General features: G+C 64.0%; 1 protein-coding gene across 3 annotated transcripts; it reads left to right on the forward strand.

Moving 5' to 3' along the window:
- Positions 1-522: 522 nt before the first annotated feature.
- On the forward strand, positions 523-27,695 carry DGCR2 (DiGeorge syndrome critical region gene 2). 3 transcript variants are annotated; one of them, XM_044929864.2, is made up of 10 exons: positions 523-774; positions 7,397-7,519; positions 17,860-17,982; positions 18,842-19,052; positions 20,027-20,103; positions 20,418-20,594; positions 20,932-21,135; positions 23,957-24,109; positions 24,594-24,830; positions 25,750-27,695. In XM_044929864.2, the coding sequence occupies exons 1-10, from the start codon at positions 696-698 to the stop codon at positions 25,995-25,997; spliced, it is 1,632 nt and encodes a 543-aa protein (XP_044785799.1). In that variant the 5' UTR covers positions 523-695; the 3' UTR covers positions 25,998-27,695. The 3 variants fall into 3 exon arrangements, with proteins under 3 accessions (XP_044785799.1, XP_025122950.1, XP_025122953.1); XM_025267165.3 differs by having other exon boundaries at positions 524-774; positions 17,857-17,982; XM_025267168.3 differs by lacking the exon at positions 7,397-7,519 and having other exon boundaries at positions 524-774; positions 17,857-17,982.
- Positions 27,696-27,928: the final 233 nt, after the last annotated feature.

Consider the following 27,928-nt stretch of genomic DNA (forward strand, 5'->3'; position numbering starts at 1 on the left):
TCCGCGCGGGACCCTCCTTGAGCCTGCTTGCTTGTCCGTCTGCAGCACTCCAGTTGCACGCGCCGGTGAAGCCGCACCTGCGGAAGCGCCTCCCGGGACCACCTCAGAGGTTCTCCAGGTCTCCTCTCCCCTCATCGCAGCGGTTCGGCCTTTAAAGCGCCACTTTGGGACGCACTCTTCCAAAGGCACTTCTCAGGGATTCCCAACTCCGCCTCCGCCCCCGGATCCCTCGGTGCCGCGCCCCCGCGCCGCTCCGGCCCCTCCACACTCGACCCCGCAGCTCCTGCTCCGCCCGGCCCTCCGGAGGCCCCGCCCCTAGCCCCACCCATCTCCGATCAGCCAATGGAGACCGCGGTTCCTCGTAGTCCCGCCCCGGTGGGCACGCCCCCCGCCCCGCCCTTGGACCTCGCCCCTCTCAGTCACTGCGCAGGCGGAGTGCGCAGGCCCCGCCTCCGGCCGGCACTGATTGGCTGGCGGCGGCGCGGGCGGGGGCGGGGCAGCGCGGGCCGAGCAGGACGACCGCCATCTTGCGCGGAGTCGGAGTCGGAGCCCGAGGCGGCGGCCGAGAGCGCGCGCCCGCCCGCGGCCCCCCGGAGCCCTCTCCCTGCGGTGCCCTCACCTGGCCCGGCCCCGGCCCGGCCCGACCCCTCGGCCCGGCCCGCGCGGCCGCCCCGGGGACGATGAACGGAGGATAAATGGTGCCCAAGGCGGACAGCGGCGCGTTCCTGCTGCTCTTCCTGCTGGTGCTCACGGTCACCGAGCCGCTGCGGCCAGGTGCGCGCCGGGGGGCGGCCGGGCCGGGGGCGCCCCGGGGACCGCGCGCTCCGCGGCCGGCGGGCTCGGGCCGGACGCCTGGAAGCCCTGGCCGCCCGGTGGGGTCCCTCAGACGCGTGAGGAGAGCCCGGGTGGGGAGCTGGGATCCGGGCCGCAGAAGGTCCCGCACGAGCCTTACCTCTTGTTTCCGATGTGTCCCTCCCCCCACACACACCTCTGTCCGCTAGAAATCAAGAGCTCGAACGCAGGGCCGATTCTCCAGTCAGGCGCAAGAGGCCGGGGCCCGCGGTGCTCTGGTGCCTTGCAAAGGTGTTCTAAAATCAGCGGGAAGGAGCTCCTGAGTGTTCAGGTTGAAGGAGATGCTGTAACACGCACGTATAAATGCGCTCGTTTTTGTATCGATGCGGTTGCAGAGTGAGCTTCTTGACCCTGTTTAGTGGAGGGAGGGGCCCGTGCAGGCAGAAGTGGCCAGGGCCCCTTTTGTGGGTGCTGTCAGGACAGCGTGTCTCCAGCAGGTAGGGGAGCACGGCAGTGTGCAGGCCCCAGGCGGGCTCCCGGCTCGGGCACTCTGCACCTCGCTGCCCTTCGCCATCTGCCTCCGGGCGCCCCACCTCCTCCCCGGGGCCCCTCGGCAGCCAGGGCCCTGGCCCACACTCAGTTGCAGGGGCCAGTGATGCTTCTGGGGCGGCGGGGTGACTGGCTGCCGGGTGGTCTTGGTAGAAACTGAAGCCAGCATGTGTGAAGGAGGGTGCTATATGGGCTGTGAGGGACCAGAGCCCACGGGTTTGTGCTTGCTTGTTACTACATTCTTCAGAAAACATGTCTACACCTGTGGGGAGGCGCGAGTCATCCCCTCCGAGTCCTGGGTCTTCTGTTATGTCGCTGGACTCCGAGGGGCGGAGCCACACCACGCTTGTGTCCTTGTTGGGGGGAGGCTCTGGGTCCACCGAGGGATGTGACCAAGGTCCCCAACTCCCTTTCCTTTGCTGTCTGTCCACACATCCTAACAGCCGGCCGGCAGCAGTTCAGGAAACATCTTGGCCTGCCTGCCTGCCATTAGAGATGCTCACCTGAAGAGACGGTGCTCTCTTAGTGGGCGTGCTCTTCAGCTGGAAGCAGGGGCGGGGAAATTGGTCCCCCGCCGGCCGCGGCAGAGGTGGGAAGCGGTGGCCTGCAGCAGGCCTGAGTTGGGGCAGGGAAGCGACTGGATGGGGAGCAAAGCTGCCCTTTGCGCCCATGGCTGCCCAGGTCGGGCCTTCACAATAACCCCTGTGGGTGTCTGGAGTTGAACTGAGAAACCTGGGCCTCCAGCTGGCTTCCTGACTCGGGCTCAGCAGCGAGTGGAGTCTCCCTCTGGGGCCTGTGTGCGCTCTGTCCTGCCAGGCCGGGGTCTGTGGGCTGGCACCTGGGAGGGGCTTTGCCAGTCTTAGCCTGCCCACTTTTTGTTGGAGTCCTGGCTCAGACCCCCCACTGGGGAGTGAGGAGGGGAAAACGGGGCACCCCTGCTTCCCTGGAGGGCCCCTGCCAGGGGGAGCGCCCATGGCCCCTCCTAGCCCAGGCTGGGCCTTTCACAGAGCGGCCTCCAGGAGAGCGCCCAGCCAGGCCTTTGGGCAGCGTGTGTGGTCTTGGTGGTTGAGGACGTGCTGGGTGCCTGGGTGCCGGGGCTCTCGGGGTCCCTGTGGGGGAGGTCCTGCTGCTAGCTCCGTCTTACAGAGAGGGCCGCAGGATAGAGCTGGAGACCCCGGCAGCTCTGGGGAGGATTTGGTCCCGAGGCTTGGCCTCTCCCCGGCAGCCCCACTGCCCTCCCCTCAGGCCCCCTGCTCCCAGAGCCAGCTGAGGCTCTCGCGGTGGGTCTGCGGCCCGTCTCCCATCCGAGCGCCCTGATCTGAGCGCCAGAACTCCCCTCCCCTTGGGTGCCCGCTGTGATGGTGCGTCACGAGTAGGGGCTGGTGAGGCAGGAAGGCTGGGACCTGTGCCCGCAGCTGACGGAGCTGGACCCCAGTGACTCGGATTCGTCTGCAGCCAGTCCTCTGGGAGTGCGGCTTCAGGCGCGCTGGGAAAACTTTCTCGCCTCAGCTGTGGAAGGAGACCCTGCATGGCTTTAGCCCCAGCTGCATCTGGGCGACCTCTCCGCCACCCCCACTTGCCCTGCTGGATGAGCTGAGGCACGCAGGTGCTGTCCTTGCGGGAGAGGCCAGCGATGGGGAAGGCCGCAGCGGGGAGCCATGGGGCCGGGTTTGGGCCCAGGGAGGGGCTGCCTGCAGGTTCAGGTCCTTTCCTGCGTGCCGCTGGAGACCCGAGGTCAGCAAGCCGCAGACCTGCGCTGGGGACCAGGGAGCGGATGGGTGTGTCCCAAGCCCGTGCGCCGTGGCTGGGCTGGATGCCGTGGGGTCTGTCCTGGGGCTGGCCAGGCACCCCCGCCCCAGCTTGGAGCCCGCGCTCAGCCCCGACCCCCACCACGCGGAGCTCGTCCTGTGGGCCTCCGGAGCGCTGGGCTGGCCACTTGGGTTCTCTCTAACTCGGATGGTAGCGTAGTGCTCTTTCCTACTTCACTACCTTTTTTTTTTTAGTGAAGAAACTTTTGTTTGGGGATAATTTCAAACTTACAAATGAGTTGCAGGGAGAAAGTGAGCTCAAAGAGCCTGGTGCACGTCTGCCCAGACCTCCCTGCTATCGATTGGCTTCCTCTGCCTTATCCCGCCCAGCCCTCTTGTGTGCGCGCGCGTGAGCATTGATGCCGGCACGCACAATTGTTGGGGAGCAAGGGGCGGGCGTCATGGCCTGCTCCCCGAGGGGGCAGCCTGTGAGGGTGCGGTGGGCCGGGGCCAGGGCGGGGTCCCACTGGTGACAGGCTCGGGGGTGGAGCCCGCGCAGCGGCTGCCCTGGACAGGTGCCCCTCTGCGGCTCCTCACCCAGGGTGCTGTCGCACAGCCCACCTCCCCGGTCCTCTCACCCCTGGCCCCAGGAGCAGCTGTGCCGACGGGGTGCCCTGCCCTGGTGCCCAGCGTCTCCCCCTCTGGCTGCCACGGGGCTGCCCCCGTGCTGGGCGTGGAGTCGGGGTGGAGGTGGCCACCTGTCAGGCTGCCGAGCCAACTTCGAACTAGTTGGGTGTTTGCAGGGTGACGGGCAGCCTTGCAGGCGGTTGTCACCCAAGACTGCATCTTGGTTTCCGGCGTGGCTCGCAGCTGGCTTTGGCTGTTCTGTGGAAGTGGGGCCTCGACAGGAGAGGGGCGCTGACAGGGCCTGCTTCCGGGTCCAGGCAAGTGCAGGCTGGTGGCTCGAGAGCGTGGAGCCCTGCATGGAGCTGCCCGCTCGCTGTCCTCGGCTCTCTCCTGTGACCTGGACGTGGTTTGCGGGCACACAGGCTCAGCGTGACTTGGTCTCTGGTTCTGAGAACTGTCCGATATAGGACAGATGCTCCCTAAGGGCCATGAGCGTTGAGAGGTGGGCACACAAGGGCGTGTTTCTCAGAGCCCCCCGCTCCCAGGCGGCGAGCTCTGTGGCTTGGGCCGCGCAGATGCCTGGTGTGAGCTCAGTGAGTCCAGCTGCAGCCGGAGGCGGGGGCCTGGCCGGGTGCCCCGGACACCCTGCACCGTGGACAGGGCCGGGATTGTTCCTGTGGGTACACTTTGCGCTCAGGCACGTTTGAGCTGGGGCTCCGGCCTGGTCTGGCACAGAACGGGTGCTCGGAAATCGGTGACGGAGCTGACGCACAAACGGCTCCTTATGTTTGACATAAAGAGCGGCGGCTCCCCGCACCCGTGGGCCTCGCAGCTGCCTAGTGGGGGTGGTGGGGACCTGGCCAGATGGCCTGGGGCTCAGGCCGGGGGGTTGCTCCCCGGGTGCGAGAGCTGCCCTGAGAGGCGAGGACGGGTGAGGCTGCTCACCACAGAGGGCTCACCAGGTCCCCGGCCACACAGGGCGACAGGCTGCCCCTCCGATGGCCACGCCCGCCAGCCCCGTCTCCCACGCTTTGCTTCTCTGCCTGGCATGGCCGTCCCCCCAGCCCCTTTCCCGTGCTCTTCTGTAGGCTGGCTGCTGGGCAGCTGGCTGGCCGTCCTCAGCTGTGGACAGCTCCGTGCCGGGAGAGGGTGGGTCTGAGAGCAGAGTCCGTGTGGTCGCTGGACAGTGAGGGTCTCCACGTCTAGCCTGAGCCCCGCCTTGCTTCAGGCTGCCTTCCACCCTGGGCCCCCTGCTCAGGCGCTGGGCAGTCTGGGGAGTGTCCGGGACTAGGGCACTGGGCAGGGGCCTGCTGGAGGGTCAGCAGGAGACGCAAGGTGCCAAGCCCCCGGTGCACCCAGCATCCACGCCCTGCCGGCTCCTCCGTGGGGCCCCTGGGTTGGTGGGGTACCCGCCATGCCCTGCCGTCACATGGGACGGGGCGGGGGCCTGGAAGGCGTCTGCGGGGCCCTCCTCCACCCAGCCCTGCACGGGAAGGGGTCCAGGCCAGGGTGAGCTGTGGGAAAGCCCAGCAGAGTCTCCCAAACTTGGAGAAGCTCACGCGTATCCAATCCCAGCGTTAGACGAATGGAATTAGCCTTTGTGTGTGCTGGTCTTGCCTTTTCAGTTGGCGGTGTTGAGAGGTCTGTAGGTCGGTCAGCACAGCTTTGAGTCGTTCTTCTTAAACAAGCCTTTATGAGAATTTTGCTCCGTCTTCTTTTGCCCGCAGGCGCCTTCCAGGAGACCTCTTAGCAAAACTTTTCCTCCAGAAGCTGCGGTTTAGAGGGCACCCTATGGGGGGAGGCGTGGCAGGTGCTGGGGACCCAAGGCCACCTGCCCGCTGTGGATCGGCTGTTGACCTGTGTGCGGCCGTCACTGGGGTTTCTGTGCCTGCTTGCCTCAGGGGGACTGAGACTCAGAATGACCACGCAGAGGAGCTCCAACGTGAACAGAATCACTCAGCTGGAGGTGCCTTAAGGGCAGACTCAGAGCCTGGGACTCAGCGACCTGCGTCTCATTGTCCCGTGGCTGTGCAGTTGCTCAGTCCTGTCTGCGTCTTTGCAGCCCCAGGGACCACAGCCCGCCAGGCTCCTCTGTCCATGGGACTCTCCAGGCAAGAACACTGGAGCGGGCAGCCATGCCCTCCTCCAGGGGTGTCTTCCTGACCCAGGGATCAAACCCACATCTCCCGCTTTGCAGGCAGATTCTTTACCACTGCGCCACCCGGGAAGCCTTTTATTCCAAAAAGAACTAAGATTTCAAAGTACTTTTCTTCAGAGGGAGGCGGAGGATTATTGCCTCATTATTTTTCCAAAACGTTTAACTTTGGGAGCGTTTCGTGCCCCTGGAAACGCTGCAGGCCTGGCCCTGCGCGCAGTGCGCTGCCCTCACCGGCGGCGACGCCCGCCGCGCCCACAGCCGCCTGCTCTGTGTGTGTGTGCGGCTGCACACCCAGGGCCCTGCGTTTGGGAGCCCCGCGCTCCTGTTGCCTGAGCACGCCGCGCCCCGGGGCCCAGCGCAGGAAGCAGGGGCGCGCTGAGGCGGCAGGACCCTGCGCTGTGCCATCTGTCACCCCAGCGCCCTGCCCCGCCCCGCGGGCAGCCCCGAATTTGCTTCTCATCTGTGAGTCGAGCTGCTTCTTTGGATGTGTGTGTGGCTTTCCAGTCGTTTCCCCGCCACCTGCTGAGACGTCCTCTCTCCACTGAGTAGTCTTTGTACATCTGTCGAAAGGCAGTGGCCGTGCCAGCATGAGTGTGCTCTGGGCTCTGTCTTCCGTTGGCCCAGGCACTTTCTGTGAGCTTTTGATCAAGAAGTTTTACTGACTCTGAAGAAGTTCAGTATAGCAGCCGTGCTTGTTTGTGCGTCTGATAGATTTTACCAAACAGCACACTGTGGATTTTGACTTCTTGAGCTCTGCGTGTTTCTGCACGTTCCTGTGCTGCGCTCGAGCCTCGCTCTGGAGCGTGGCTGGGAGACAGTGCAGTGTCTCCAGCTCTGTCTTGGGCTCGCTCAGGCAGAGCCAGGGCAGTCCCTGGCCTGGGGTCAGGTTTTCCCACTAGTCAGGCAAGGCTCTCGCGTGTCTTGGCCCCACGCCCATGACTTAGGCGGCTCTGGTCTGGATGCTGAGAGCCGCGCTTTCGTGCCTGTGGAGCTCCGGCTGTTGTCCTCAGGGCAGGCCCTTCTGGCCTGGGCGGTATCTGACCCTTGCGGCTCCCCCAGGCCGAGGCGCTTTGCTTCTCCCGCAGGTGGAGGACCGGATCTGCCCTCGCTGCCGTCTCCCTGGGCTCCTGGGGTGGCCCTCAGCTCAGGAGTCCGCAGGCTGCGTCCCGAGAGCTCGAGAGTTAGATCTCCAGCTTCGGGTCACTCTGCAGCGGCCACCCTGCTCCTGGGCGCCCCCGTGGGGAGCCCGGGCAGGCGGAAGGCAGGTGCCGGTCCGGGCAGGCCCGTCTGTCCTGTTGGGTCCCATTCCAGGTGCTTCCGGAAGCCTCCGCCTCTGTTCTTCCCTTAAGTGCAGGTCGTGCCTTGTCACACCCTGGCCCGCGTGCCTGGAGGTCAGGGCACCTTCCCGCCTGAGCTCCGGCCCCTGGCGGCCCCTCCTGCTCCCTGCTCCTGCCCCGCGTGCCTCCTGAGCCCTGGGTGCGCCCGGGCGACGCACTCAGGGCCCCTGCGTTTGCCCCCACAGAGCTGCGCTGCAGCCCCGGGCAGTTCTCCTGCCGCAGCGGCGCCATCCAGTGCATCCCCCTGCCCTGGCGGTGCGACGGCCTGGCGGCCTGCGAGGACGGGAGCGACGAGGCCGCCTGTCCAGGTGAGTGCGCGTGCAAGGCGGGGTGCAGGCGGGGCTCTGCTGGGAGCCTCCTGTGCGGGAGCTTCAGTGAATCCGTGGGACAGCCTAGCCACGTTCGGCCGGCGGCTTTTGCGCTTGGGCTGCAGGCCTCCTGGAGTGACCACACGAGGCTGTTTCATGGTCCTGCTGAAAGCCTGCTAGAATTACAGCTAAAGGCGTAAAACCACAGGGACCGAGGAAACGGGGAAAGACGACCTGGGGCTCGGTCATGCCAGCAGTGTCTTTGGAAGATGAAACGCAGACGGCGTTCCGGACAGCCTGCCTGCCAGGGGCCCGGAGGGGGGCCGCAGCCGCCGTGCCCAGAGCTGCTCCCAGCGCCTGCTGGTGTTGCTGAGCGGCGCTGGGAGGGCGTGAGGGACGTGGGTGCTGGGATCCGGCCGGGGGGCGTGGCCGGCCTGCAGGGGCAGTGGTCCCGGCGGCGCCTCCCTCCCCTGAGGGCAGCTGGCGACTGGAGGTGGCGCGTGTTTTGTGGGCTCCCTCCAGCCTTGTCAGCTGGTGGAAAGCACAGGCTCCAGTTGGAAACGCCTTTTGCTGGCAGTGGCTGCCTGGCCCCCGTTCTCCGCGAGCATCTCTGACGCACGGGGGGAGCAGTGTGTCGGAGCTGTGATGGAGAAGCTACAGCCGCATTAAGAGGTGTTAGAGGAGACTGGAATAAAGAGGGCGTTCTTGGCAAGGAAGGCTCGGCGTGGTGAAGCTGCCTGTTGGTCCGTTAGTTTGTGGGTTCAGTGCATCCCTGGAGGGTTTTTGGGGAAATAGGACGAGTCAGTAGAGACGTCTGGAAGGATCAGGCCCCGAGGTGGGGACTTGGAGAAGAGTCAGCACGAGGCCTCCTTCACAGCTGGCCCAGGGAAACCAGACTGGCTGTGTGATGGAAGAGCTGCCTGAGACAGAGTGGAGAGACTCGACACGCGGCAGGAGGCGGCCTCGACCCCGCGCTGCGGCTGGGGCGCTGTGGTCCCCAATGCCCCTGTACAGGGATCAGCCGCAGGCTCCTTGGAGACAAGCTCCTGGAAGACAGGGAGCATACTTGGATGACTGCGGTGTAGAGAAGGGTCATTTTCAGGTCACAGAAAAGGTTAACTCCGAAATGAAAGCAGGGCGTCCCTGGTGGCTCAGGGGTAAAGAATCTGCCTGCGATGCAGGAGACACGGGTTCGATCCCTGCTCTGGGAAGATCCCATGTGCCTCAGAGCAGCTTAGCCGTGCACCACGACTACTGAGCCTGGGTTCCACCACGAGAGGAGCCACCCCAGGGAGACACCTGTGCGCCGCAGCCAGACGGAAGGCCAGGTGGCCACACAGGCCCAGAACAGCCAAAAATAAATGCTATGGACATGACCAGTTTTACCAGATTAAAGTTAAGTCTCCCTTTTGTCAAAAAGTGCTGATAAACAGTGTGAACGGGCACGCCTCCGAGGGAGATGGCGTCGCCCAGAAAGGCTTGTGGTGTAGCAAACAGAGAAGGCCTGCCAAGGGACAAGAGCCGATCAGGCGTGTCACAGAGCAGCGGACACCGATGTGCAGGGCCGGGCAGAGAGGCGCTCTGCCCGGTGTGGTCAGGCGACAGCGAGCCCCTCGCAGCAGCTCAGGTGGGCGGGCCTCGGGGCGCTGGCCGCCCGGAGCCGGAGAGCCTGCGGGCGGCTTGCGAGTCTGGGCGCAGCTGAGAGGAGGTGCCAGTGCCGCTGCCGCGGCAGACAACTTCCTGAGCTGCCTTGGGCTTCCCCAGAGGCAGGGAAGGTGTCTGGCATTCCCATCTTGTCAGGCGTTTTCCACAGTCCTTGTGATCCACACAGTCAAAGACTTTAGTGTAGTCAGTGAAGCAGAAGTAGATGGTTTTTGGAATTCTTTTGCTTTTTCTGTGATCCAGTGGATGTTGGCAATTTGATCTCTGGTTCTTCTGCCTTCTCTGAATCCAGTTTATACATCTAGAAGTTCTCGGTTCATGTACTGCTGAAGCCTGGCTTGGAAAATTTTGACCATTACTTGGCTAGCGTGTGAGATGAGTGCAATTGTGCGGTGGTTTGAGCATTCTTTGGCATTGCTTTTCTTTGGGATTGGAATGAAAACTGACCTTTTCCAGTCTTGTGGCCACTGCTGAGTTTTCCAAATTTGCTGACATATTGAGTATAACACTTTAACCACATCATCTTTTAGGATTTGAAATAGCTCCACTGGAACTCCATCACCTCCACTAGTTTTGTTGGTCGTGATGCTTCCTAAGGCCCCCTTGACTTCACACCCCAGGATGTGTGGCTCTAGGTGAGTGGTCACACCGTCATGGTTATCCGGGTCATTAACATCTTTTTTGTATAGTTCTTCTGTGTATCCTTGCCAGGTCTTCTAACCCTCTTCTTCAGGTAGATCCTTACTATTTCTGTCCTTTATTGTGCCATCGTTGCGTGAAATGTTCCCTCTACAGCTCCAGTTTTCTTGAAGAGATCTCTAGTCTTTCCCATTCTGTTCTTTTCCTCTGCTTCTCTGCAGTGTTCATTGAAGAAGGCTTTCCTGTCCCTCCCAGCTGTTCTCTGAAACTCTGCATTCAGTTGGGTGTGTCTTTTCCTTTCTCCTTCGCCTTTTGCTTCTCTTCTTTTCTCAGCTACTTGTGAAACTCCTCTGACACCCACCTTGCCTTGTTGCGTTTCTTTTTCTTAGGGCTGATTTTGGTCATTGTCTCCTGTACAGCATCGCAAACCTTCGTCCATAGCTCTTCAGGCACTATCAGATCTAATCCTCTGAAGCTCTTTGTCACCTCCACTGTGTCATCATAAGGGATTTGATTTAGGTCCTACCTGAATGGCCTGGTGGTTTTCCCTACTTTTCTTCAGTTGAAGACTGAATTTTGCAGTAAGGAGTTCATGACTTGAGCCACAGTCAGCTCCCGGTCTTGTTTTTGCTGACTGTGTAGAACTTCTCCATCTTCGGCTGCAAAGAATAGAATCAATCTGATTTTGGTGTCGATCATCTGGTGATGTCCACGTGTAGAGTCATCTCTTGTGTTGTTGCAAGAGTGTTTTTGCTATGACCAGTGTGGTCTCTTGGAAAATTCTGTTAGCATTTGCCCTGCTTCATTTTGTACTCCAAGGCCAAACTTGCCTGTTACTCCAGGTATCTCTTGACTTCCTACTTTTGTATTCCAGACCCCTGTGATGAGAGGGACATCTGCTTTTGGTTTTAGTTCTAGAAGGTCTTGTAGGTCTTCATAGAACCGTCAGCTTCAGCGTCTTCACCCGTAGTGGTCGGAGCACAGACTTGGATCACTGTGACGCTGAGCGGTTAAGGACGTGCTGTGTTTTTTAGCCAGGCTCTTACGCGTGGGCCTTTAGTTTGTTGTCGTTCAGTTCAGTTCAGTCGCTCAGTCGTGTCCGACTCTTTGCCACCCCGTGAATCACAGCACGCCAGGCCTCCCTGTCCATCACCAACTCGCGGAGTTCACTCAAACTCATGTCCATCGAGTCGGTGATGCCATCCAGCCATCTCATCCTCTGTTGTCCCCTTCTCCTCCTGCCCCCAATCCCTCCCAGCATCAGGGTCTTTTCCAATGAGTCAACTCTTCGCATGAGGTGGCCAAAGTGTTGGAGTTTCAGCTTTAGCATCATTCCTTCCAAAGAAGTCCCAGGGTTGATCTCCTTCAGAATGGACTGGTTGGATCTCCTTGCAGTCCAAGGGACTCTCAAGAGTCTTCTCCAACACCACAGTTCAAAAGCATCAATTCTTCCGCATTCAGCTTTTTCACAGTCCAACTCTCGCATCCATACATGACTACTGGAAAAACCATAGCCTTAACTAGACGAACCTTGTTGGCAAAGTAATGTTTCTGCTTTTGAATACGCTATCTAGGTTGGTCATAACTTTTCTTCCAAATAGTAAGCGTCTTTTAATTTCATGGCTGCAGTCACCATCTGCAGTGATTTTGGAGCCCAAAAAAATAAAGTCAGCCACTGTTTCCACTGTTTCCCCATCTTATTTCCCATGAAGTGATGGGACCGGATACCATGATCTTCATTTTCTGAATGTTGAGCTTTAAGCCAACTTTTTCACCCTCCTCTTTCACTTTCATCAAGAGGCTTTTCAGTTCCTCTTCACTTTCTCCCATAAGGGTGGTGTCACTTGCATACCTGAGGTTATTGATATTTCTCCCGGCAGTCTTGATTCCAGCGTGTGCTTCTTCCAGCGCAGCGTTTCTCCTGATGTGCTCGGCGTTGTTCTCTGTACTCGGCGTTAGTTTGCTGTTATAAATAATGTCACGGTGAGTAACCTTGTGCATATGTGGGGTTGGGGGGAGACTGTTCTATTTGGGGGTTGGAGAGGTATCATTAATGTGAATTCTTACATGTCAGATTGTTGGGTTGGGTATGTAGCTTTGCAGATTCCTTACCCTGCCACTGTGGGCCTAGGGTTTAGCTTTCAAGGTTCAAATAAGTCGACAGTGAGTTCCTGCTACGATAAGAGAAACTTGAGGCTGACAGGTGCTAACGGGACCGGGTCCTGGAACAGCAGGGATAACCAGGCTCCTTTGGACATGCGGCGCCTTCTCTGAGCTGCGGCTCATCCTCCTGCCCGCCAGTCTTCAGGCCTCTGTCATCCTCTGTGCTGCTGTTTGCCTCTGTGACTGCGCCTTCTTTAAAGTCTCGCTGCTGGCCGCTCTCGCCTTCTGAGATGGCCCTCACTCTGTGGAGTGTTCCTTTCTAAATATCACTCTGTGTCTGGAAGCCGAGCTTCTTGGAGTCCTGTGCGCGGGGGGATCTCAGCTTCAGGACCGTGGCTCCATGTCCTGCCTGGGTTCCGCGTCTCAGGGGCTCATGCTGTTAACAGTCGCTGGATGGGACGCACCCAGTTCAGGAGTCACCTCGTAATGTCAGTAGGAGCTTCACCTTCACTCAGTTGGATTGTTTTTTAACTAGTTTGGCTGGTAAACTGTCTTTGTGGTTTTGTCTGTTAACCTTCACAAGACTCACTGCAGAGAGGACAAGCCCGTATCGTCTGGGAAGGGGCTGCCTGGCTCCTCAGCCTGCAGCCTGGCAGCAGCCCCGGGACGGGCGGGACAGACGCGTTTTCCAGCTACAGGCTCGCTGAACACTAAGTGACAGAACCATGCAGGGAGGCTGCGTGACTGGTGACGGGGGTGGGGCTGAGTGCTTGCAAATGGCTCGTCCTTTGCTGTTCGGATGGCAGTCCTAAAGGCCGCACCTTTCTACAAACTGAAAGGAAGTCTGTCCAGAAAAAAAGCCAGCTCTGACCAGTTCTAAGCAGACCAGACAAGGATCATAGGTCCGCAGTGCTCCTGGTGTGCTCTCGGCTCTGTTCCTCCCCTTCCTCCCCTCAGTGCTCCCGTGTGCGCGCGTCTCCATTCCTCCCCCTCCTCCCCTCGGTGCTCTCCATGTGCTGGCGGATTGTCCCTCCCCCTCCCCCCTCCATCCCTCCCCCTCCCCCCTCGGTCCCTCCCCCTCCCCCCTCCGTCCCTCCCCCTCCTCCCCCTGTTCCTCCCCCTCCCCCCTCCGTCCCTCCCCTCCCCCGTCCGTCCCTCCCCCTCCCCCCTCCGTCCCTCCCCTCCCCCCTCCGTCCCTCCCCCTCCCCCCTCCGTCCCTCCCCCTCGGTCCCTCCCCCTCTGTCCCTCCCCCTGTTCCCCCTCCTCCCCCTGTTCCTCCTCCTCCCCCCTCCGTCCCTCCCCTCCCCCCTCGGTCCCTCCCCCCTCCTCCCTCCGTCCCTCCCCCTCGGTCCCTCCCCCTCGGTCCCTCCCCCTCCTCCCCCTGTTCCTCCTCCTCCCCCCTCCGTCCCTCCCCCTCCTCCCTCCGTCCCTCCCCCTCGGTCCCTCCCCCTCTGTCCCTCCCCCTGTTCCCCCTCCTCCCCCTGTTCCTCCTCCTCCCCCCTCCGTCCCTCCCCTCCCCCCTCGGTCCCTCCCCCTCCTCCCTCCGTCCCTCCCCCTCGGTCCCTCCCCCTCTGTCCCTCCCCCTCCTCCCCCTGTTCCTCCTCCTCCTCCCTCCGTCCCTCCCCCTCCTCCCTCCATCCCTCCCCTCCCCCCTCGGTCCCTCCTCCTCCTCCCTCCGTCCCTCCCCCTCCTCCCTCCGTCCCTCCCCTCCCCCTCGGTCCCTCCCCCTCCTCCCCCTGTTCCTCCTCCTCCTCCCTCCGTCCCTCCCCTCCCCCCTCGGTCCCTCCCCCTCCTCCCTCCGTCCCTCCCCCTCGGTCCCTCCCCCTCTGTCCCTCCCCCTCCTCCCCCTGTTCCACCTCCTCCCCCTGTTCCTCCTCCTCCTCCCTCCGTCCCTCCCCTCGGTCCCTCCCCCTCTGTCCCTCCCCCTCCTCCCCCTGTTCCTCCTCCTCCCCCCTCCGTCCCTCCCCCTCCTCCCTCCGTCCCTCCCCCTCGGTCCCTCCCCCTCCTCCCCCTGTTCCTCCCCCTCCTCCCTCCGTCCCTCCCCCTCCTCCCTCCGTCCCTCCCCTCCCCCCTCGGTCCCTCCCCCTCCCCCCTCCGTCCCTCCCCTCCCCCGTCCGTCCCTCCCCCTCCCCCCTCCGTCCCTCCCCCTCGGTCCCTCCCCCTCCTCCCCCTGTTCCTCCTCCTCCTCCCTCCGTCCCTCCCCCTCCTCCCTCCGTCCCTCCCCTCCCCCCTCGGTCCCTCCCCCTCCTCCCCCTGTTCCTCCTCCTCCTCCCTCCATCCCTCCCCTCCCCCCTCGGTCCCTCCCCCTCCCCCCTCCGTCCCTCCCCTCCCCCGTCCGTCCCTCCCCCTCCCCCCTCCGTCCCTCCCCCTCGGTCCCTCCCCCTCCTCCCCCTGTTCCTCCTCCTCCTCCCTCCGTCCCTCCCCCTCCTCCCTCCGTCCCTCCCCTCCCCCCTCGGTCCCTCCTCCTCCTCCCTCCGTCCCTCCCCCTCCTCCCTCCGTCCCTCCCCTCCCCCTCGGTCCCTCCCCCTCCTCCCCCTGTTCCTCCTCCTCCTCCCTCCGTCCCTCCCCTCCCCCCTCGGTCCCTCCCCCTCCTCCCTCCGTCCTCCCCCTCGGTCCCTCCCCCTCTGTCCCTCCCCCTCCTCCCCCTGTTCCACCTCCTCCCCCTGTTCCTCCTCCTCCTCCCTCCGTCCCTCCCCCTCGGTCCCTCCCCCTCTGTCCCTCCCCCTCCTCCCCCTGTTCCTCCTCCTCCCCCCTCCGTCCCTCCCCCTCCTCCCTCCGTCCCTCCCCCTCGGTCCCTCGCCCTCTGTCCCTCCCCCTCCTCCCCCTGTTCCTCCCCCTCCTCCCTCCGTCCCTCCCCCTCCTCCCTCCGTCCCTCCCCTCCCCCCTCGGTCCCTCCCCCTCCCCCCTCCGTCCCTCCCCTCCCCCGTCCGTCCCTCCCCCTCCCCCCTCCGTCCCTCCCCCTCGGTCCCTCCCCCTCCTCCCCCTGTTCCTCCTCCTCCTCCCTCCGTCCCTCCCCCTCCTCCCTCCGTCCCTCCCCTCCCCCCTCGGTCCCTCCCCCTCCTCCCCCTGTTCCTCCTCCTCCTCCCTCCATCCCTCCCCTCCCCCCTCGGTCCCTCCCCCTCCCCCCTCCGTCCCTCCCCTCCCCCGTCCGTCCCTCCCCCTCCCCCCTCCGTCCCTCCCCCTCGGTCCCTCCCCCTCCTCCCCCTGTTCCTCCTCCTCCTCCCTCCGTCCCTCCCCCTCCTCCCTCCGTCCCTCCCCTCCCCCCTCTGTCCCTCCCCCTCCTCCCCCTGTTCCTCCTCCTCCTCCCTCCATCCCTCCCCTCCCCCCTCGGTCCCTCCCCTCCTCCCCCTGTTCCTCCTCCTCCTCCCTCCGTCCCTCCCCCTCCTCCCTCCATCCCTCCCCTCCCCCCCTCGGTCCCTCCCCCTCCTCCCCAGTGCTCCAGCGCCGTCACAGGCAGTAGCAGACTCGGAACTCGCTGTGTTTGCGGTTTTTCTCTCTGTGCCTCACACATTGTCCATGTCATGCGTGTGTCCCCAAGGGAGCAAGACAGAGGTGGCGGCCCTGGGCTCCCCTGACCGTGAGACTCCTCGAGCGCAGTGCCTGGCCCCGGCTGAGGGCAGAGAGAATCAGTTGCAGGAACACGTGCAGCGTAACAGAAAGCCGGCTAGTAACCGTGTATCTGCGGGCTCTCTAGTTTTAGAAAGCCTGCGCCGGCTAAGGAGGCGTTGGATTTTGGACCACAGTTCTCGACCTGTTTGGTGTGAGACAGGAAAGCAGCAGGGGTGCCCACAGCCCGGGGCGCCGGTGGCACCACGCTCAGAGCCCACACAGGCGTGTCTGGACGCAAAGTGGACTCACATTTTGTCCTTTATCCGCAAGTCCTCTCCACTTCCGACCAGCCGAGTGCCCCGCATGCTCTACCGCTGCCCTGGGCGGGCTGTCCTAAGAGGAGCACCCCTTCAGAGCTGTCAGGGCTGGGCTCAGGCTGGATTCCAGGCTCGGAGCAGCGCCGACCCCACTTCGGGAGTGAGGCCCCCACTCAGGGCTCAGGGCCCCCAGCTCCCGGGACTCTCGGGCCGTGTGTGCTGGGCGGGGGGAGCGGGGAGCCAGGAGGGGAGACGCGGGCGCGTGGATGTGCAGAGGATCGGTGCGGACACTCCCCACACTGGGCCGCCTGCCCTGCCCCCCACGGGCTGCAGATGGCTTCCCCACAGGCTGCCTCCTAGCCACCTGGTGCCTGGCGCCCCCGGCAGGGCTGGGCCTCCCCCTCCCCTGTGCCCCAGATTCCTATCTCTGAGCAGTCTGACCGGTCCTGACCGGGTGCCCAGGGCTCTGCATGGTGGGATCCAGTGGAAGCACAGGTCTTGCTCGTTGGAGCGGCCAGCAGGGAGTGTGCAGTGCAGGCGCGTGGGTGAGCCTCCGCACACCCATGTCCCAGGCATGCCCATGCTGCGCCTTGCCTACCCCTGAGCCCCACAGGGACCTGCCAGCCCCTCTGCCGACCGCCCTGGGCCCTGGCTCTGCAGCCTCACCCTGCCTCAGAGCCGCTGGTCACAGTCTCCCCCAGGAGGAGAGCAGCGGCGCCCAGGTGGGAAAAGGGCGCTGGAGCTTCTCTCAGGCCTGGGGGCACTGTTGATGGGTGGCAGTGCCCTCTCTGTTTCTGACACGGGCTGTGGGAACTCCAAAAGCACCGCCCAGCCGTTGGTGCGGGTGGTGGCAGAGCTCTCGGGTCTCGGGGTTGCAGACACAGCCTCTCCACCAGCTGGGAGTCGTGGGGAGCCCAACAGAGAACCCCTCACGAGGCCTGCGCGGCTGGCAGAAGTGACTTTCCCACGCCTAAAATGATCAAAGCTGTCGTGGTCTTAAGCTCACACCGCAAACCGTGAGCTCGTGTTGGACATGGTCCCAATTGTTTCAAGGATTTGTATAGAAAAGAGTGTTTGGAAGGGCGGCCACCTCTGGAATAGTAACAGTTGGTCTGTTTTCCTCTATCCAAACTTTTGTGTTTCTCAGATATTTTATATTGGATATGTGTTATTCTATAACGAGAAAAAGTAAAAGTGACTAAATAAAAACAACATCGGGGAATGCCCTGGTGGTCCAGTGGTCAGGACTCCTGTGCTTTGCACGTGAACCTCTGCCGCTGCTTGGAGAATTAGGGTCTTGCTGCCACAATCAGGAGGGTTTACAAGCACCTCCCACCACCCACCGGGCTCACCACAAGCCCAGAGTGTGTGTGTGGTGGGGGGTGTCTCTGCAGACTAAGTTGGGTGCCGTGTGTGTGTCTGTGTGTGGGTGGGGGTGTCTGCAGACCGTGTTGGCTGCTCTGTGGGCCGTGCAGCCGTGTCCTCTGTTGGGCCCGTGGGTGGGGCGCAGCGCCCCGGGGATGCGGCCTCTGAAGGTCCTGCTGGTGCCCCAGGTGAATCTCACTCCCCTGGGCCTCATCGCTCAGGCCTGCGAGTCACCCTTGGACCACATACACAGAGCTAGCGTTTGCCTCCCCCTGCGCCTCTTGTTCATACTTGGGCTGTGCTGCAGGCCTGCTGCACGGGAGGGTTGCGTGGGTGCCCGGGTCCTGGCCTTGAGGGTGAGGGAGGGGCGGCAGGCAGAGAGGGATCCCCGCCTGGGCTCTGCAGGGAGCCCCTGGGCTGGAGCTGCGGGGGTTCCGCAGGGTTAGGGTTAGGGTTAGGTTAGGAAGCACAGTGTGGAGGCCCTGTTTCGTGAAGAGTGAAGACTTCCCGGGCACGCTCAGTGAGACGCACGTGTGACCCATGAGGCGTGAACTGCACATGAGAAGGGTTCTGAGGAAGCCTGAATAGACGGGGTCTCCAGCGGCCCCTCCGGCCCGCCCGCCCGCAGCCCTCTGCCTGCCGGCAGCTCCCTGCGGCACCTTGCCCTCCAACTTGTCTGTAGCCACTGCTCTCTGCTTTCAGAAGTGAGCGGGCAGGCACGTCCCTACCATGGGAAGGAGGCTGCAGACCCGAGGCCGGGCCGGGCGCGCGGCGGCGACCCCTCGCACCTGCACGCCATGAGCGTGGCACAGCCCGTGCGCTTCAGCAGTAAGTTGCAGGCCTGCCCTGGTGATGACCTGGGGCCCACCCCACGCGTCCCCCTGAAACCCCACTTCAGGCTCCTCCGGTGGCTGGGGCGGCAGAATGGCCTGCCCAGGGCCTCCCTGCCGGGTGGGGAAGCTGAGACCAGCACCAGGCCCTGGAGCTTTTCCCGCAAGATGCTTGCCACGTGGGGCCCAGGTGGACTGCCCTTGGTTCATGGAGGAGGCTGCCCTGCCTGTGCTTAAAAAAATAATCAGTAGCTGGTTACTTCATGAGCTTCCTACAGCGTGCGCGTTTTAGAAGCGTTCAGGAAGACTGAGACCGAGGGCGCAGCACAGCTGACCCCCTGAGCAGACGGGCGCAGGCCTGGGTGGGGCGCTTCCACCGCCCACCCGGGGGGCCCACCGTCCTGTCCACCACTTTACCCAGTGGGCACAGCACGCCATCCTGACCGCCCCGGCCCCCCAGCAGCAGAGCCCCCCCCCCACCTCAGCCTCCCCCCTCCCCGGCCTCATCATCCCCCCCTAGGCTCAGCACCGCCCCCCCCGGCCCTCAGCATCCCACCCCAGCCTCAGTATCCCCCCGGCCTCAGCGTCCCCTCCAAGCCTCAGCATCTCCCCCCGGCCTCAGTGTCCCTCCCTGGCCTCAGCGTCCCCCCAACCTCAGCATCCCCCTTCAGCCTCAGTGTCCCCCCAGCCTCAGCATCCCCCCCGAGCCTCAGCGTCTCCCCCAGCCTCAGTGTCCCCCAGCCTCACTGCCCTCCCTAGCCTCAGCGTCCCCCCCAGGCTCCTGAGCCGCACACATGCTGGTGTGTGGTGCCCTTGCGGGTGCTGACTGGGGCCACCCCGTCCTGCATGTTTCCTAGGGAAGTGCCCCACGGGGTGGCACCACTATGAGGGGACAGCCAGCTGCTACCGCGCCTACCTAAGCGGGGAGAGCTACTGGGACGCCGCACAGACCTGCCAGCGCGTGAATGGCTCCCTGGCCACCTTCTCCACCGACCAGGAGCTGCGCTTTGTGCTGGCCCAGGAGTGGGAGCAGCCGGAGCGGAGCTTCACCTGGCAGGACCAGCACAAGTGAGCTGCTGGGCCCAGGCACCAGGGTGTTGAGAGCGCACGGAGGGGGTTGGGTGGGGGCTCGGGCAGCAGCTCTCGGAGGGCAGGGGCGGTGCCTGCTGTGGCGCCTTGGGCCAGCCCTTCCGGCTCTCCCACGGGGATTGTGATGCAGCTGCAGGGGGTCTGGGTCCGAGTCAGGACGGGCTGCTGCGTGTGGGACTCCGTGGGCCTGGCTCGCGGGCCGTGCCGGTGGACAGGATCCTTCTGAGAGCCTGCCATGGGCCTGCTCATCCCTTCCCGAAACACCATGGGGAACCAGGGTTGACCAGGGCGCGTGCTGGCTCTGAGCCTGGCTCTAGGCCCGCAGGCTCTGCAGGGTCGGAGAGAACGTGTGGACACAGTCAGCCTCTCCCCACCCAGCACTCAGGGCTTTGTTCTGGGGCCAGTGGGAGCTGAGGACCCACCTACGCTGCTGGGGCAGGCCCTGGGGCACCCTCCCACGGGGCATGGACTGCAGGGTGGCCAGAGCCCACGAGGGCAGGCGCTGGCACAGTGACTGGCGGGGGAGGGGGTGGGCTCCATGGGTCTGCCTGGTGACCTTAGAAGCGCCTAGCTTTCGGGTGGTGGTGAGTGCTTGCAGAAGGAGGAGGGCAGGCCGTGCCCTCGGGTGGGCACACGCACGTGGGGCTGCAGGGACCGCGGGCACCCCCAGGGCCGGGGCTGGGGGCACACAGGGGCCACCCCGCAGCCCTGGGTAGCTTTGCTTGGATGTGGATCTGTCTGATGAGACCCGCTGAGAAGAGCAGCGTTAGCAGGAGGCCCGCCGGACGAAAATGACGGGTGAACTTGTGTAGAATTTTAATACATTTTATTAAAATTAAGTATCAAACCTTGAAAAGACCATTCATGCTTTTGAGGCTCGCATTGTAAAGGTCAGCGGAAGCATCAAAGGCGCACATTCAGAGCGGGCGCCTCCTGCGATCTGCCTCCTGCAGGCTGTGGGTCGGGTACCAGTACGTCGTCACCGGCCGCAACCGCTCCGTAGAAGGACACTGGGAGGTGGCGTCCAAAGGTGAGGCTCCCTGGCCTTTGCGGAGACACGCTGGGCTTGGCTGCCCGAGCTCTCCTGGCAGGCGGCCGGGGGTGTGGGCGCCGAAAAGGACGGCAGAGCCCGCGGGGCCCCGCCCCCAGCTGCTGGGCCCGCCCCTCGCCCGCAGAGCGCCCGCCGCGTCCCCCGGGGAGGAAGAGGCGTCCTCCCCCTTCCCGTGGGCGCTGCCGACCCCCGCAGCGTGTCCCTGCCCCACTGGGGCCCCCGGGCACGTGCAGAGCTGCGCGCAGAGGAACGGAGGCGGGCAGTCCCCATGACGCCGTCCGTCCGCCCCGCAGGCTCCTCAGAGGTGCTGCTGCCCCCGGACCCCATCTTGGCGGCGGCCACGGCGGAGGGTGACGGCGTGTTCTGCGCGCAGCTGCAGTGCTTCCACTTCCCCACGCTGCGCCACCACGACCTGCACAGCTGGCGCGCCGAGAGCTGCCAGGACAAGTCGTCTTTCCTGTGCAAGAGGAGTGAGCTGGGGGGCCCCACCCCCACCCCCACCCCGGGGCCTGACCCCTAGGGGGGCCTCTAAGTGCACCTGACCCTCGGGGGCCTCTGACCTGGAGATGGCTGGGGCCTGGGCGGTAGTGTCCCCTGTGACCCCTCACTCCTCCCCAGGTAGACAGAGGCTTTGCCCGGCTGCGCAGTGAGGAGACTGCGGCGGCCAGAGGCCCCGCCACGCCTCATGCATCCGGAGCCCTGACTCCCTCCTCCCCTCTCCTGCTCTCTGCGGCCCCCGCAGCCCTGGCCTGTGGTGCCAGGACTCTCCCAGGCGGCTGACGCGCAGGTGCACTGTGCCTGTCGCAGGTCAGACGTGTGTGGACATCAAGGACAATGTGGTGGACGAAGGCTTCTACTTCACCCCCAAAGGGGACGACCCGTGCCTGAGCTGCACCTGCCATGGCGGGGAGCCTGAGATGTGTGTGGCCGCACTGTGCGAGCGGCCGCAGGGCTGCCAGCAGTACCGCAAGGACCCCAAGGAGTGTTGCAAGTTCATGTGCTTGGACCCAGGTGAGCCTGCGCCTGGGGCTGGGGCCCGGCCTGGGCGCCCCTTCACCGGAGCCGGCTTCCACCTCAGCCTCCACTAGGGCGCTTCTGTGTCTGCATCTGGTGCTGAGGGGAACTTAAGCAAAAGATGAGACGTTGTTCACGGGCCTGCCGTAGCACTCCCCGCTCAGTGGTGCCCCCTGGGTGGACGCCAGGCGGTGGGTGGTATGTGGTGACCTGTCCTTCTACCTCCTTATATTGCACTGAGGTTTAAGTCTCATAGAGTAGGCAAACCATCTGTATGCTACGATCATAAGATGCTGATGAAAGAAAGGCGTGAGTATACCATGTTCATGGATCAGAAGACTCAATCATCAGTAGGAGGTGAATTCTCCCACGAATTACCTATGGATTCTGCACAGTCTCAGCCAGAATTCCAGCAGAGTTTTTCGTAGGTGTTGACAAGCTGATTCTAAAATTTCTGTGGAAAGGCAAAGGAAGTAGAATAACCAAACCAGTTTTAGAAAAGAAGAAAGTTGGAGGGTTCACGGTACCTGATTTGAAACTTACTGTGTAGTCATAGTATCTAAACAGTGATTTCAGCGACTGACATGCAGATCAGTGGAACAGAAGAGTCTAGTAATAGTCCACATGCACGCAGTCAGCTGATACTCAACAGAGGCACAAAGCAATTCAGTGAAGAAAGGCTGGACTCGGAACAAACGCTGCTGCAACAATTGGAAATCCCTAAGCCAGAAACAAACAAGTGAGCCTTATACTGCACTCCCTGCTGTGTATAGAATCAATGCCAAGATGTTCATACACCCATGTAAACCTTCATACAACTTCCAAAAGAAAGCACACGTTCTTTTATTTTTAATTTTTAAAAATTTTACCAAGGTTTAGCTGATTTGCAATGCTTCAGTTTCAGGTGTACAGCAGAGCGAATCAGTTACACACACGCCCACTTTTTTCAAGGTTCTTTCCCCTGTAGGTTCTTAGAGAGTACGGCGTGGAGTTCCCCGTGCTGCCCAGTAGGCTCTCATCGTCTGATGATAGTATACTGTGCCGTCTGTACGTCACTCCCAGCCTCACAGTTGATACCTCCCCAGCGTACTTTTAAAATTAAGTCTTTTAAAAGAATAAGAAAAACCTTTGTGACCTTGGGATACACAGCATTTTTAGATCAAAAGAAACATTAATAGATCACACTTCATCAAAATCAGAAACTTCTGCTCATGGAAGACCCTTGAGGAAATGAAGAGATAAAGCACCAACAGAGAAACACAGATGAGACCCCTAAGCTCTTGTGTGCAGAGTATGGAAAGACCCTCAACTAAACAATATGCAAATGGGCCACCCTGGGGAAGAACAGGCTGCCGCCCCCCTCGAGGGTCTGGGCCGGGAGGGGAGGGGCCCATCCCAGAGCCGCCTCAGAGGCTGGGCCCGATGCCCACTGCCTGTGCCTGGACGACAGTGGGCAGCCTCGCTGGGCATGGCCCGAGCCCCCACAGGGCCCGGGAGGCTTCTGTCCCCGAGGATGCTGTTCTCCTCTGCGTCTGCCTGCTGGTGCCTCCTGCCGCCAAGCACCGGGGACAGCCACTGGGGACCTTGACCGTGTCCCGGGGTCTACCTTGGGCCGAGTAGGAATTCGTCGTTGCAGAGAGAACGCCCCATGCTGGGACCTGAGCTGACCACAGGCCGGCAGACGCCCTGGCCACCCCCGCCGACGGGCGGGATCTGGAGGGGTTGTGCCCTTTCGCACGCTGCTCCCCGGTGTCTCAGCAGGACACCCAGCTGCAGGGAGCCCATGTGAGCCTGGCCGTGAAGTGTATCCTCAGGCTGCAGTTGGGTGCCTGTCCACGCGGCAGAGGCAGGGCTCGAGAGAGGACCTGGAGCCTTCAGACTCAGGCTGCCCCTGCCCTGGAAGCCCTCTGGTCTCCACTCGGTCCAGGGGCAGGCATTCCGATGCTGTGACACGATGCCCGTGACCCCTGCGTGGGTGAGAGCCTGGGGCTGCCGGCCCTGCCCTCTGCCCCCACCACGCCCAGCAGGCCTGGTGTGCATCGGGCAAGGTGGCCGGGCTGTGGGCCGGTGCCACCAGCGTGCTGAGCCGCGTCCCCGCCAGGCCCACAGAGATGTCCCCGGACACTGCCGCGGTCCCCGGGGTGCAGAGGTGCTGGCCCAGCCCGCAGCAGAGCAGCAGCAGCCACCTCCCAGGGTGGAGGACTTCAGGACTCCGGGCTGGCAGCGTGCCTCTGCCCCGAGGCCTCTGGTGCAGGTGCAGGGCCAGCCCTAGCCCCAGGGAGCTGCTGGGGCCCTGGGCCTCCCCCGCGGGGCAGGCCCTGCCAGACTTGCTGGGGTCGGACCATGACCTGGGGGAGGACGTCCTTTCTGGCTGGCCACCTCTCCCTCCTGCAGGACCCCCGGTGCGCAGTGGAGCCCCGGAGGAGGCCCTGGCTCCCCACCCCCAGAGAGGGCCAGCAGGAGGGTGGGCGCTGGGAAGTCAGGAATCAGAAGAGCCACTGGCGGGGCGAGGGGAGGTGGGGGCTGGGATCCGGGACTCTCAGGTCCAGGGGGCGCGGCCAGACGCTCTGGTCAGCTGCGGCTCCGGTGAGCCTGGCCTCGGTGTGAGGGCTGTGGTGCAGGGCGGGCGGAGCTCTGGCCAGGCCTAAGCTTGGACGCTGATACGGCCTGGCTGGCCTCAGCTCCCTGCCCGGGGACGCTCCTCCCTTCTGGGCCCTGTGGCCACCACGGTCCTGCTCAGCCCGGTGAGATGGGCGGGGGGGGGGCGGCGCTGGGGGGCGGAGCGCGGGGCCCCTGAGCGCTGCCCTCCCGCCCGCAGACGGCGGGAGCCTGCTGGACTCCATGGCCAGCGGGATGCGCCTCGTCGTCAGCTGCGTGTCGTCCTTCCTCGTTCTCTCGCTGCTGCTCTTCATGGTCCACCGGCTGCGCCAGAGGCGCCGCGAGCGCATCGAGTCCCTGATCGGGGCCAACCGTGAGTGTCCTGCCCCCAGCGCCGGCCGGCCGAGGCTCCCGCCGGAGGAGGGAAGCGGGGCTGCCCGCCCCTGCACTCGGCGTCCGTGTGGTGGGAGGGGCGCCGGCCCCCGGGCCGTGTGGGCAGCTGCCGGGCCGCCTGCTGTGGATACCCGGGTGCGCTTGGCTGGTGGCCGTTTGGGGGCGTGGCCCACCCTCGGCGCACGTAGTTGCGCGTCTGCCCCCGCCGCGTAGTTTCCGAGATCCCGCCTTGCAGTGTGGGGAAGCGGCCGGGCTCCGGATCCGGGACGCTGGGCCTCGGGTGTGAAGGGCCCACCTCACGTGGGCAGCGAGGCTCTCTACGACCCTCCTGGGGGCGGAGCTGCGGGATAGGCGTCAGGCGTGGGGTCAGGGCTCTGGTTTCGGCAGGTGGCCGCCGTGGTGCGCGGCTCCACGCCTGGGACGTGCAGCCCGAGTGACGGCCCCGTGCCCCTCTTTCCGCCCAGTGCACCATTTCAACCTCGGCCGCAGGATCCCCGGCTTCGATTACGGCCCCGACGGCTTTGGCACGGGCCTCACGCCCCTGCACCTTTCCGACGACGGGGAAGGTGGGACTTTCCATTTCCACGATCCGCCTCCGCCCTACACCGCGTACAAGTACCCTGACATCGACCAGCCCGATGACCCACCGCCACCCTACGAGGCCTCCATCAACCCGGACAGCGTGTTCTACGACCCCGCAGGTGATCCTCGGGGCGTGGGAGCCGCAGTGTGGGCCCCATTCTTGCCGTTAAGGTGGCCCCGCTGCAGGGGTGGGCGGGCTCACCCTGCCCCTGCCTCCCTCCCGGGACCCCTCAGCTGGGCCCTGTGGGGAGGGGGTCCTGGGCGGGGTGCACATGTGGCGAGTTGAGGCCACGCCCCACGGCGGGCCGTCCTGTCCAGTGGGAAGAGAACCTATGAGTGAGTCTGGTCCGTCTGACGCTGTGAAAACCAGCCGTCAGCGGTGGAGCGGAGGGACACCGGGTGCCCATCCACAGCCTGGCCCGGCCCTGTCCCAGGCGCACGCAGGAGTCCCTACGGAGTCCCCGTGTGTCACACTTACGTGCGTGCGCTCACACACACGCACAGACACGACGTAGTAGGCGGGCTTTGCAAGGCCAGCGCTGCTGTGACCTGGTCTGTTAGGTCAGCGTTCCCCCGGGTGTGGCCCCCATAGGCAGGAAACACTTGGACCTGACCTCTGCCCTGGGGAGAGGCTGTCGCCGCCTGCTGGCAGGGACGGGGCAGAGCGACGGTGCTCCTGGGGCAGCGGGTCCCTGACGCCTCCGTGGGCGGGACAGCAGGAGTGCGCGTGCGCGGGGCCCCCGCTTCCAGCGCGCGTGTGGGAGTCAGGGCTGCCGCGCCCCCCTCAGGCAGGCTGTTCTGGGGACCCCTGCCCAGGCCGTCGCCCTCACCTGCCCCGAGGTCCGGCCCGCGCCTCGTGCGCGTGCGTGAGGGCCCCCTTTGTTCTGCTGTCAAAGCGTGTTCCTCCCCCCGCACACACCCGCCGGGGTTTGCTCACAGCCAGACCCCCGCTTGCCCATGAAGCCCCCGCACGGTGCAGCTGCAGGGAGGAGCCGCTGGGAGCCGCCCCGCCCCGCTGACCCCCGTCTCCTCCCGCAGATGACGACGCCTTTGAGCCGGTGGAAGCCGCCCCTCCCGCCTCGGGAGACGGCAGCGGGGAGGGCACGGTGCTCCGGCGCCCGGAGCACACCCCCGGGGCCCCTCTGGCCGACCTGGAAGACTCGGCCGACAGCAGCAGCGCCCTCCTGGCACCGCCTGAGCCCGGCCCGGGTGGGGGTGTCCCCACCCCAGAGGCGCTGCCAGGGGGCAGCCAGCACAGCCGAGGTTCCCTCAACACCGTGGTGTAGAGGACGGCCCGCAGCCCCGAGGGGCACTTGTCTGCCCTGAGAAAGACACTGGTGCCCGTGGGCAGCGTGAGGACCCGAGACAGCTTGGGCCTCGGCCAGGCGCACATGCGGTCCCCAGGGAGCACCCCACCCCCCAGCTCCGGGGGCTCCGTGAGGGCTCAGATACGTGCGGCTTCCGGTTCCTGTCTCTCTCTCAACGGCGGAAGACTGGTAGAGTTCACAGAGGAGGCGCAGCGGCTGCCGTGGGGAGGGTCACCCTGGCTCTGCTGGGCTTGGCTGTTGCCCCAGTGTGGGCACACCTGATCTGAGGACTGTCGACGGTCTGGGCAGGTGCCTCGGAGGCTGCTCTGGGGGTGCCCCCGGCTCCCGTTGTCACATGGTGGGCCTGGCTGGGGGCCCTTCTGCTGAGGCCCTGAGGTGGGGCTGCCGGCTCTGTGCTGTCTTCCCTGCTGGGCTCAGTGAAGCTCGGTGCCCGCCCCGAGGCTGCCCCAGCACCGTGCATGGCGCCCCTGTAGCCCTGGAGCCAGGCCGAGGCCTCTAGCCTGCCCGGGTGTCCTGCCCTGGGCCTCGCCGCCGCTGGAATCTGGGTGCCCCTGCTCCTGCTGACCCTGCCCCACCCCACCTTGTTTGTGCCATAAAGGGTCGTGTCCCTGAGGGGAGGGGCTGAAGCTCACGTCCTGGGCTGTCCACCTGGAAGCCCGATGCCTGCCCAGCACCGCCACCCCGGAACCCGGTGGCTGCATGCCGCCTTGCTGTGCCAGCAGCAGGGCGCTGGGTGCCCTGCCCCAGGGGGCCTTTGACTGAGGGTCCCTGTTGCCTGCTTCTGGGCAGTGGTCTTGTCTCCTGACATGGGGCTTTAGCATTTCTGAGGTTTGGAGATGAAGCGGGTTTTGTGCGATTTTCAGCACATCATCTTTTCTACATCGAGTGTCTGGGTTTTTCTTTTCCGTGTGCATGTGTGTCTGGGTCCATGTGATTGCGGGCGGTGGCCAGCCAGGGGACTCGCCTGGGGCCCCTCGCAGCCTTGGCGGGCCGGCAGCAAGGAGGGTGACGGAGAGGGTGGCGCCCGGCCGTGCCAGCACAGTCTCCCGTGGAGACCGCTTTCTTCCCAGGTGGCACGAGGTGCTCACGTTGCCCACAGAGCAGGGCTCGGCCCTCAGGAGCCAGTTCTGGAGGCCGCGCCGTGCAGGGGGCTGTGTGCCATGCAGGCCTGCACCCCCCGCGGAGGACCCGGCTGCTGAAGAGGGAGCAGAAGGTGCGTCCTGCCGCCGCTGTGTGCTGGGCACAGCGGTCACCACAGGCCTAGTTGGTGCGGGTGAGGGTCGTGAGCACTCTTGCTTTGGGGTGGGCACCCCAAGGGGCCTGGCCCAGGCCTCAGACCCGTGCACACAGGACGTGTGGGGACCGAAGGCTGCCAGGCCAGTCAGGCGGGTGAGGGTGTCCTGGGGCAGCCGTGGGGGCCACGGTCAGACAAGTCCTGGCCAGCCCTGCTTGAGAGTCGGGTGCGCCAGGGGGCTCCTGGCTGCCTGTTCTGGGTGGGTGTCCATACTCCACCGTCTCAAGGCCTGTTCCTGTTTTCGTTTCACTAAGGGTTTCTAGTTTGGGTTTATTTTTGGTTGGGTTGGCACTAATTCTTTTCTTAAGATGCTGTGAGAACCATTTCATCCAAATGCCAAATAAACCTGTGTTCTGGAAGAAGTGTGGGCAGTCCTTGGTGCGACCCCAGCTAGGGTGGGAGGCCCCAGCTGCCTCCAGAAGCCGGGACAGCTGTGGGGCTCAGAGACCCCCGGCCGTTCTGTTTTCTGACCCTGTTCTTTAGTGACTCACCAGTTGCTGGTGTGGGGACCAGCGGGCGCCCAGCGGACTCGGCCTCAGGCAGTCCTCCTGCGGTCCTAAGCCACCCTCCCGCAGCGCGCGGGGTCGGGGGAGGC

Source organism: Bubalus bubalis, chromosome 17, assembly GCF_019923935.1.
Source record: "Bubalus bubalis isolate 160015118507 breed Murrah chromosome 17, NDDB_SH_1, whole genome shotgun sequence".
Lineage (NCBI taxonomy): Eukaryota > Metazoa > Chordata > Mammalia > Artiodactyla > Bovidae > Bubalus > Bubalus bubalis.

Bases quoted from the DNA above. Each gene is read 5' to 3' on its own strand.
- DGCR2 (XM_025267165.3), top strand. From the start codon at position 696: ATGGTGCCCAAGGCGGACAGCGGCGCGTTCCTGCTGCTCTTCCTGCTG. The intron at 775-7,396 runs GTGCGCGCCGGG...TTGCCCCCACAG, and splicing joins CACCGAGCCGCTGCGGCCAG to AGCTGCGCTGCAGCCCCGGG. The intron at 19,053-20,026 runs GTGAGCTGCTGG...TGCCTCCTGCAG, and splicing joins ACCTGGCAGGACCAGCACAA to GCTGTGGGTCGGGTACCAGT.